General features: G+C 41.4%; 2 protein-coding genes across 3 annotated transcripts; one reads left to right on the top strand and one right to left on the bottom strand.

Annotated features, from left to right (window-relative positions):
• Positions 1 to 146: 146 nt before the first annotated feature.
• On the top strand, positions 147 to 5,270 carry zgc:110782 (uncharacterized protein LOC541358 homolog). Its single transcript, XM_047020309.1, has 2 exons — positions 147 to 1,089; positions 4,819 to 5,270. The coding sequence occupies exons 1-2, from the start codon at positions 559 to 561 to the stop codon at positions 5,158 to 5,160; spliced, it is 873 nt and encodes a 290-aa protein (XP_046876265.1). The 5' UTR covers positions 147 to 558; the 3' UTR covers positions 5,161 to 5,270.
• Positions 5,271 to 5,348: 78 nt separating this feature from the next.
• Positions 5,349 to 7,627, bottom strand: bada (BCL2 associated agonist of cell death a). 2 transcript variants are annotated; one of them, XM_047020310.1, is made up of 4 exons: positions 7,174 to 7,627; positions 6,854 to 7,001; positions 6,514 to 6,728; positions 5,349 to 6,353 (listed from the first exon to the last, which is right to left on the bottom strand). In XM_047020310.1, exons 1-4 carry the CDS (start codon positions 7,204 to 7,206, stop codon positions 6,255 to 6,257), a joined length of 495 nt encoding a protein of 164 aa, XP_046876266.1. In that variant the 5' UTR covers positions 7,207 to 7,627; the 3' UTR covers positions 5,349 to 6,254. The 2 variants fall into 2 exon arrangements, with proteins under 2 accessions (XP_046876266.1, XP_046876267.1); XM_047020311.1 differs by having other exon boundaries at positions 6,854 to 6,997; positions 7,174 to 7,619.
• Positions 7,628 to 10,553: the final 2,926 nt, after the last annotated feature.

A 10,553-nucleotide genomic window follows, 5' to 3' on the forward strand; every position in this document is an offset into this window, starting at 1 on the left:
AAGACCTGATGTTATGGCTCATCCTGGGGTCGTTGCTCAGGTGTATTGCGTCCTCTGCTGGTTGAAGCTAGTTTTTTACTAAATGCTTCTAAAACGTGACTGTTGAGTGGTCCATTTATTCATTTAGCAGAGTGGTAAGATTGGGATTGTCGCCAGCTGATGCAAATCACCTCCAGATTCAACAAACAAGATGACCGATAATTCTTTTCGTGCGTTTTCAAATGATAATGGATATAAAGGTATGGTGGTAGGGTAATGTAGCTAACCTGTAGCTGGCAAGGACAGAGCACGCTGCCTCGTGCCTGCACACGAAAAGACAAGTTGTTAGTTTAGTATGCCTGTCAAAAGGAATGTGAATTACGTGAATTGTACACGGTTCCCATCTTTTTGAGGCTTGCTATCAGTGTTTCACGCTATGCAAGCTAATAATTTTTGCCCAAATCTTTTCATACGACTTGTGTTAGTGTAATTTTGAGTTCCTGCTTCAAGTTTACTTACAGGAATTCTGACTAGGTATCTCTCACAGTGCATAAATGTGCTTTTTTTGACGTAGTTGAGATGTCTTGTGACCTGCCATGTTTGATACTGAACACTGGTGCTCGGATGCCCATCCTGGGACTGGGAACATACAACGTGAAGGGCTCAGAGAAGATGCACCTTATTATAGACGCTGCCCTCGAGACAGGATACCGTGCCTTTGATACCGCTGCAGTCTATGGCAACGAAGCGGACCTCGCCAATGCTCTCCTGAACCTCATGCCCAAGTACGGCTTGACCAGAGAAGATCTTTTTCTCATTAGCAAACTGTCCCCGGCTGATGCGGGGCCCAGGGCCAGAGAGGGTTGTGCCCGAAGCCTGGAGATGTTAGGTATTGGGGGATACATCGATCTGTATCTGATCCACTGGCCAGGAACGGAGGGACTTGAGTCAGATGATGTGAAGAACTCCCAAAATCGAGCCCAGAGCTGGGCTGTTCTTGAAGAGCTTCATGGGCATGGGGCGATCAGATCTATTGGCGTGTCTAACTACACCGTACGACACCTGGAAGAGCTGTTGCAGTCGTGCACGGTGCCTCCTGCCCTGCTTCAGGTGGGATTCTTGTCTTTTGACAACATTTCCACAAGTTCTACTAATTTAAAGGGGCAATTGACTGCAAAACCGATTTTACCTTGTCATTGTTGAAAAACGACAGTTCGGAGGGTAAACTGAACATACCGTGAATATCAGTCTATTGACACCTCTTTCCTATTCAAATCTCAAAAAGAGAAAATTTGGCTGTAAAACGCTAGCTTTTCAACAAAGCCACCGGTCCTACGTAGGACCGGTGATCGCCCTCTTATTGGCTCTGGTCTGTATCTTTGTCACGCCCCAGAATTTACATCCAGACCAGCCAGAGGTAGCTTCTATCTCCATACTAGTTTAGCTGCGCGCTGCTCTGTGTAGGCTACTTATAAGGAATTACAAAGAAGAACGTTTTGAATTATAACAAGGATATTGATTATGGATCACGGTCGTAAATGCTGTGTTCCAGGCTGTACAGGGAAGGCTAACACTTACAGTCTTCCCAAGGAGCCAAACATTCAACAGGCATGGCTGCTGTTGTCTATGAGAAGATCCAGGCAAAGTTCGACACTCAATCATTCATTTGCTCTGAACATTTCACCCAAGACAGTTTTGACAACCTTGGACAATTTCAAGCAGGATATGCTAGGAAGCTGAACCTGGAAAGAGGTGCTGTTCCAACCGTATGCTCATTGCAACCGCAAGCTATAAGGACAGTATGATGTTGTGCTAACAGTTATTAGCAATGCTAACGTTTCCTGTATATAGTATACCAGGTAGAATGCTAAATACGTTTCTACACACATCAAATGACTCTAGCTAGACTATCTGTAGTCGGCATTAGAAGGGAAGCTTCCGAAAAATAGCCAGAAAACGAACTGCAGTCTGGCTTATTGCTAACGCCTGTCTAGATAATCTATTTGAAAGAACTGGAGAAAGGCAGGTTTTAGATACAGGATACGTTAGCATTGCTAGTAACTGTTACTAGTAACACCTAGACTGTAGGCATGTAAACAAGTTTAGCTTGCTAGTTAACGCAAGAGCATAGAATGTGTGATCATTTAGCCTAGTTTATTGGCAATGGGGCTAACGTTGATTCATGTTCCTGACTGTGTTTCATTCAAATAAATAACCTGTGTAATGAAAATCTACAATTCACGATGCATGTTTGTCCAGATCTTTGTCATGTTATTTTACAGCAAGATATCTAGAGCTAGCCTAGCTAGCTAACTGAAACCGAGTAGAATCACGATTGCAACAACGTTTGGAGAGGCAGCTAAATCTTTTTTTGCGTTTTGGACGTCCATATGGACGTCCATAGACTGACGGCGATGGCTGCTGATCTTTGCATGGATGGACGGACGGCGATGCTGTTCAGAGTGCCGTCCATAGAGGGAGCATATATTTTGGACGGCGTCATAGCCGTCCATATGGACGGCGATGCTGTTCAGAGTGCCGTCCATAGAGGAAGCAGATATTTTGGACGGCGATGGATTAGCAGGGACGTCCCTCGTGCCGTCCATAGAGGGAGCAGATATTTTGGACGGCATCATAGCCGTCCATATGGACGGCGATGCTGTTCAGAGTGCCGTCCATAGAGGGAGCATATATTTTGGACGGCGATGGATTGAATGTTTAGCAGGCTGTTGAGCTAACAGAACTGCCGAAGGCTACCATAGCATGTAGCTAGCTACATTAACTTTGGATGACTCAATCTTTTGTCAAGTTAATTTGTATGAATTGCATGTTAGTGCAATATTTACGCCTTTATTCTGTTTTTTTTACATAATCAGCAGTATGATCTCATGACAATATAGACTTGAAAAACAATATGTTATGGTTTGGGTTTGCCTATAGGCTACATATATTTTAATTATTTCGAGAATTGTTAATAAAGACTCATTTAAAATTTTAAAATTTGGAGTGTTAGGCCCATAGGCTATTACGTTTTGCATTTGTCTCCGCTCAAAGTGGTTCGTGCGCAACATTGGAGCTACTGACTGGTGGCTCCAAATCCACCCATAAAACACTTTAAACTGACGGCTTCAAAGACCTAAAGGGCAATGTATTTCATAGGGTCATAACACAATGTTAAAATCTTAATTGAGTCTTTATTAACAATTCTCGAAATATTTAAAATATATGTAGCCTATATCTAGGCAAACCCTAACCATAACATATTGTTTTTCAAGTCTGTATTGTCATGAGATTATATTGTTGATTGGCCTACTTTTGTATGTTAAAAATAAAATAAAGGCGTAAATATATAGCCTTCACTTAAATGCAATTAATACAAAATAACGTGACAAAACTTATTGAGTCATCCACGGTTGCTGTAGCTACATTCATGGTAGCCTTTGACGGCTTTGGTTTGGCTCAACACATCGTATTGTGTTTTGCATTGGTCTCCGCTCCAAGCGAGTGTTTGTTGTTTTGCGTTTGTCTCCGTGCGCAAAGTTCGTGCGCAAGATTGGAGCTACTGACTGGTGGCTTCAAATCCACCCATAAAACACTTTAAACTGACGGTTTAAAAGACCTAAATGGCAATGTATTTCATAGGGTCATAACACAATGTTAACATTTTAAATGAGTCTTTATTAACAATTCTCGAAATAATTAAAATAAATGTAGCCTATAGGCAAACCCAAACCATAACATATTGTTTTTCAAGTCTATATTGTCATGAGATCATACTGCTGATTATGTAAAAAAAACAGAATAAAGGCGTAAATATTGCACTAACATGCAATTCATACAAATTAACTTGACAAAAGATTGAGTCATCCAAAGTTAATGTAGCTAGCTACATGCTATGGTAGCCTTCGGCAGTTCTGTTAGCTCAACAGCCTGCTAAACATTCAATCCATCGCCGTCCAAAATATATGCTCCCTCTATGGACAGCACTCTGAACAGCATCGCCGTCCATATGGACGGCTATGATGCCGTCCAAAATATCTGCTCCCTCTATGGACGGCACGAGGGACGTCCCTGCTAATCCATCGCCGTCCAAAATATCTGCTCCCTCTATGGACGGCACTCTGAACAGCATCGCCGTCCATATGGACGGCTATGACGCCGTCCAAAATATATGCTCCCTCTATGGACGGCACTCTGAACAGCATCGCCGTCCGTCCATCCATGCAAAGATCAGCAGCCATCGCCGTCAGTCTATGGACGTCCATATGGACGTCCAAAACGCAAAAAAAGATTTAGCTCCTACTGAACGTTTGGTTGCTAAGCTGTAGCCTAATGTTCTACCCACCTAAGTCAATCCAGTTTGCTTCAACAACAGAAGTGGAAACAAGTAATGTTATCATTTCAAATGTTATATAGTCAATCTGTTGAAAACAGTGTTGTGTAGACACAATAGATTTATTTGCGCGTTTTTATTTCAAGTCTCCAACTTCAGTGTTTCAGCGAGTGCTGCTGTTGGCCGTGTTGCGTTTTTGCTCCCAGCTTCACTCGTTGATAACCAACCAACCAATCAGCGCGCAGCTTATCTAAATATTAATGAGCATACCATAAAAGGAGAAAAGCTAGTGGTTTTTCCCGTGAACATTTCAGAGGATCTGGCAGAGGGCATAGAACAGCACCCGGGCCATTTTCAACCCAACCAATGTTACATACCCTATTCGGAGACCTTAAGGAACAGTGTGAAATACCCAAAAAACCCAGTCAATTGCCCCTTTAACAAATGTAATGTACATTAATTTCCAACACTCAGTCAAGCTACATGTTCTTTAACTCATCCTGCAGGCGGAATTTCACCCAAAACTAGCACAGATGGAGCTCAGGACCTTTTGCATGGAAAAAGACATCGTCTTCCAGGCATACTCATCCCTGGGGAAAGGAGGCCTGTTGTCGAACCCGGAGATAGTGGCGGTAGCAGACGAACACGGCCGAACTTCCGCGCAGGTGCTACTTAGGTGGGCGATTCAGCAGGGCGTGGCAGTTTTGCCCAGGTCCTTGCGACCAGAAAAGGTGAGAGAGAATGGAAAGGTTTTCGACTTTGTCTTGGAGCAAAGGGGGATGCAAAGACTGTTGGACATGGACAGTGGGGTACGGTTCTGCAAGAGAGATCCAACTCGGGTTGTTTGAACCTTAACAGCGCCCTTGGTCATGGCCTATATTGTTCAATTAAGTTACTTAAAATTTACCGGCAAATGGTAATGTCAAGTTTCATGAAAGGTTCTTAGCATTTTACAAAACTGGAGATGGATGTTCCTGTAATTTCATTTGTTGATAGTTGTCTGACTTGGATGAGATTCTTGTTCATTAAGAAAACATTTAATACAAATTTACATTTTTATTAAACGTGTTAAAACATAGAAAAACCATATAAAACAAGTACAAATGTCAACAACTGTTTTATAAAAGAGTGAATTATTAAATACAATATTATTACATCCAAAGTTTCAAGTACATCAGTGAGAACTGATGGCAGTGAAGCCCATATTTTTTTATACACCAGTTTGCCAAATACACTTAACTTCTCAACAGTATTCAAAACATTGTTATATAAGGCAAGTAAGCAGAAAGCTTGCAGTGTATTAGAAACCATGTATACTCAAAATTTGACAAGTAAAAAAAACAGTAATTCTATTTAAGACATCACAATAAATATGTATAATATTTATACTTTTTCGGATTCCAGCACACGTTAACATTTAATTCGCTGGCATGGATTGTTTTACTTCATTGTAGTTCATAAGTCAACCATTGAAATATATATACTTTAACATAAAATACCCGTATTTTTTTTATTGTCATCGCAAACCATATTCCACCCCTGCAGTTTCATAAGTATTTAAATGTAAATTTTTGTGAACCTGGTAGCATTAATCGATGTCAGAGAATTCTTAATTCATTAAAACTTGGAACAATATAATATCGTAATGTAGATATATTAAACTTTTTTTGTTACACAGACCATTAAAAATTGGCACAAGAGATTGTCACGTTAAAAAAATTCACACAACTTATTGCAATATTTTTAAGGAAAGCTTGGATATTTGTACATTGTACAGATGATTGTTCAAAGGGTCACATTTGATTGGATTTCTAAAATGACCCCTAAAATCAGTTGTGGTTTCCAGGCGCCACAAACGATTCTCCTGAGCGACTTCCTATTTCTCAGGCAAGAGATGTTAAATCTACTTCCTGTGAGTCACACGTTGTTGCTGATTGGTCTGTCACTCCCGGCCCTCCACCTCCTTTGGAGTCCAGAGGAAAGAGAACCATCCTCGAGCCGTCTGCTGGGCTGCACCTCGGCACACTCCTCTCTTCCCCTCCTGAGAACGACAACAAGCTTTACTACGTTTCTTAGGTTTGCATTCAAGCACAATCGTTTTTAGCTGTGCATTCAACCTCAACATTTATTATTGAACCTCTGACTTCAATATCAAATATCTTCTCATTAGGTTCTTATCATCATCATCCCTGATGTCTTACCCCTCTATCGAGCCATGTGTCAAATTCATCACTCATCCTCCTTAACTGGCGGCCATATTTCTTTGCGGCCCATAATGCAGCGGGGGCCGACTGAGATCTGCCTCTGAACGGAGCCCCGTCGCTGTCATGTGACGAGTCTTCCTGAAACTCTGTGTCGTCCCCTCTTCCGATCTGAGAGCAAACCTGAGATTCAGAGTACAGGCGGACCCGCCCACCTAATAATGAGGAAATAAAATAGGCGATTTGTTTAGATTAGTCTGTGGATAACTAGATTATTGACATTCCAAATGCATTTACAGTTTGTCTACTGTCTACAGTCTGTGCTGGTTAGGAATCTGACCTGGTGGTTGATTTGGTCTTGTCATGCTGGGGACAACTTTAAAGGTACATTTATTGGTGTATGAAGGATTTGAGTGGTTGTCATTTTCTGTTTCAATCATTTGGTCTACTTTGCATCCATCACAACCCGTGGCCTCGTCCATGACTTCCTGTGGAAAGAGAAAAACATCCACTGTGAATCACTGACCATAGATTTAAACCATGGGTTCAAATGCACATAACGTAACTAGATAACTTTGAGATTTATAAGTAGCAACTTAATGGATCACACGGAGTTAATAGGGTGAAACAACTTGGTTTGCCGGCTTAGTTAATACTCACCAGTGTAACAGAAATGTGTTGCACAATGTTCATCTAGCTGAAGTAATGGTTTTCCTGAGTTGGATCAATTATTTCTTGTTTTTTTGTTTCCGATATAAACTGTTCCAATTTAACAGTCTGCGTTGATAACGTCTCATGGCAAGTCTGTTGCACCGTAAAGAAACCCGAGTTATGTGACAAGCTAACAACAATGAACTTGCTGACGTATTATGTAGCGGGCTCAGTGCTCTGTTGTACCATATAACTTAACTACCCTTAATTTTTCCCCGAAACGAACTAAATAAGTGACGTTGTATGATTGTCTATGCAAAATCTTGTTTTATTGGTCGACGACGCTGAAATTAGTTCGAAATTCGCCTACTATCATGATGCTAGCCGTAGCTGTCAGACCTCGTTGTTGTTGTCTTCAGTCGTCGAGTTGCAGCGTTGTGTAAAGTGTGCACGAGACGGCGCTCCCTCGCTACCACGTCTAAACCAATCGCCTTCCAGTTTCAATAAGGTATAGCCAATGAACGCGGGCTGCTAGGGAGATTTGGGCCGATCTCTGGTCTTGAGTGGCTGGTATATTGCGGCCCTGTTATATGTCAAGACTTGTTTACATCTCTCAAACCCTCCACCCGGTCATCAACGCGCAAGAAGGGGTCTGCGCAGAAGAAAACCATACTAGTACTACTTCCATTCAATACTACGTTGAATCTACTACTTGATCAATGAAATATATTTTTTAAATAATAATTTTATTTTTTACAGTAATGTTCAGCCAAAGTATGATCTACCAAAATATAAACACCATTGTTTTTTTTGCCAGGCTAGTCTCAGTTTACCTGAAATGTTGTGTTAAAATATATATTGTAACACATAAAACATTTTGTTTTCAAATCAAGGAATGACAACGTAATGTTCTTCCTTATTTACTCGTTTTTAGCACTTCCCTATTTGCTGTTGTAGTGGCGTGACATTGCTCCTAGATGGCAATATAGTGTAAGTAGACAACGCTTCTGTTCTACAAGACTACTGAATAATTGATCCTATTGAATATAGACGACTCCTTTTATGCTCAATCTCTCCCTGGAATAGGATAAATAACCTGATGTATGTTTGGATTCCAGGCTTTTTAGATTGTAAGGGATTGTCATGTTTAACCTCGGCCAGGTGTGGTTTTGGCGTACATAAGGGCTTGCCTTAGTACAATTTACAGCATGGTCTGAGTGGTTTTAGGATTCAGAAAGGCAAATTTCTCTAATTAATCTAAAAACAAAATAGTTACTATGTTGGTGTAGTAAGCTTGCAGAGGACTCTCTGCGAGGACTGTGAAACGATTACAACAGGACTAAAAGCGAAAACAGAAAAAAAGGAAGAGGTTTGCCATGCTTCAGTTGATTATACAGGGGGGACAATACTAGACTTTGCATTTTGAATGACATATCAAGTAGCAGGCATACATTTTCACAAAGTGTGACACTGTCAGTTTCTCAAAAACTTAAAGACAAAGGTGGGATAAAACAAACAAACCTGGTCATACTTATTAATACAAACACATATTAACAAACAGCCATGACTGTCGAATTACATTAGTAGATTTTTGCTCCATCAAACACGTTTCGAGTAGGCTATGATAAAATACTTTTGTGACATTTCTTCTGCGCGTTGCTGCAGTCCTGTTGTGCAGTGAGCAAATGATGCTGAGACAAGGTATTGAGATGTAAACGATGGAGGCTAGGTCTGCTTAGGCTGTCAGTTGGAGCTGGGCCAGAAAGGAGTGGTGCAAAGTGGCTTTTGATGTACGATTATGCAACCTTGGACACTGTGTAGCTGACCAACTACAGCACAGGGTCACGGGCAATCCTTTACAGATCTCAGGGCACTGGACGCCTGGATCTAAGTTTAAGGTTGCACACATTTGGATTGCTTTCCAATTCGATTTCTTTAATGATTCCACTTGCATTTCCATTAGGCTGTCCGACACGATTTACAACCACTTATAAGATTGTTCAGATTCCTTTTTATATCAAACTGTTGGCCGATTATAACTGGAAGGTTTACTGTTGATAATTTTGAGTGGGCTGGAACTTGAAACATCCCTTGGGAGAGTAAAACCACTCAATCCAGTAATTAGTGTGAACTTCATGCGCAGTCTGTGTGAGCACGAGCAGCGCGAAGTAAAGCCAGCTGCCTTGGAACGTCCCCTCCCCTGGCTCTGCAGTCCAGGCTCCGCGAGCTGCTGCTCCTGATCGCGCTGTTTCTTGTGACAAAAAATGTGTCTGAAATGTAAGAGGGCTACCGTTTACTCAATGCTATGTTGTTTTTCTTTCTTTTTTACATTTGTCACCGCTTATGTTTCTAGTGTGATTTCTTTTTTTTGGGGGGGGGGGGGGCGGGGGTTGCGTCTTTCGGTAGTCTCCGTCACTCCACTCATTTGCGCCTACACCCATGTGCATTGTTTGTATTCATGGCGAAACATCTCAAACATTGAGAAAGAAGCACCTGTCATCGTGTGTTTATCAGTCCAAAAAAATACACACTCATTTTTTGACTTGCGTTTTTGTGAAATGAATTTCCTGTCCGGTGATACAAATATTTATACCGTCTATAATTCATAGACTCATTTGTCTTGGCTATTGGTGCATTCCACAAACCACCGCACGGTAAACTGGATTAAAGACGAATTGGGATTTTGTAGATATAAAATACCAAAAGACGTAGGTTAGGATGCTTAACTCATCGCACACCAATACATGGGGGATGCATAACGTGAACCAATTACGAAGCAGTCAGTTTTGAGTTGGCGACGTTATGAGACAGTAGCCTTCACGCGAGGAGGCACCAAGACGAGCGGTGCGTTCTCTCCAGGACTGACCGCGAGACCCAGCGCCTCAGTGCAACGCAACTGAATCTTAATTTTGGCACACCGTGACTTTCTCGTACCAGTGTATATGCAGATTCATTAGAAGACGAGGATCAATTTAAGATCTGCCTCTGTGAGTATGGTTTAAATGCGCACATGATCGACCCTACACCAATTGGAGACATTGCCATTCGTACTACGCATATGCTGCTGTGGATGAATGTTCATGTCATTTCAATGTTCATGTCATTTCTTAGATTGTTTTCACTAGCTTGTAAGTGTATACTAACCAAAAGACATATTTCATAGTCAACGTAAATCTTCGTGGGGCCACACTCTTTGACAGCCAGTGTCATGAAATCTTGACTCGTCGCAGATGTTAATATAATATCATCCTGATATCTTTCAGCAACCCACTCTTAAGAAAGCCGACTGAAATTATCATTTTCATTTCTTGCAACAGTCGGAAGAGGGTCTGACTTTCCCCTGTCACTTCAAACAGATGGTGCTGGTGGCTGTCTGGTAAAACCAACAC

The sequence above is a fragment of the Hypomesus transpacificus genome, chromosome 5, assembly GCF_021917145.1.
Source record: "Hypomesus transpacificus isolate Combined female chromosome 5, fHypTra1, whole genome shotgun sequence".
Lineage (NCBI taxonomy): Eukaryota > Metazoa > Chordata > Actinopteri > Osmeriformes > Osmeridae > Hypomesus > Hypomesus transpacificus.

Bases quoted from the DNA above. Each gene is read 5' to 3' on its own strand.
- zgc:110782 (XM_047020309.1), top strand. From the start codon at position 559: ATGTCTTGTGACCTGCCATGTTTGATACTGAACACTGGTGCTCGGATG. The intron at 1,090-4,818 runs GTGGGATTCTTG...CTCATCCTGCAG, and splicing joins TGCCTCCTGCCCTGCTTCAG to GCGGAATTTCACCCAAAACT.
- bada (XM_047020310.1), bottom strand. From the start codon at position 7,206: ATGAACATTGTGCAACACATTTCTGTTACACTG. The intron at 6,729-6,853 runs GTCAGATTCCTA...CCTCATTATTAG, and splicing joins AAGACCAAATCAACCACCAG to GTGGGCGGGTCCGCCTGTAC. The intron at 6,354-6,513 runs GTAAGACATCAG...TGTCGTTCTCAG, and splicing joins ACACATGGCTCGATAGAGGG to GAGGGGAAGAGAGGAGTGTG.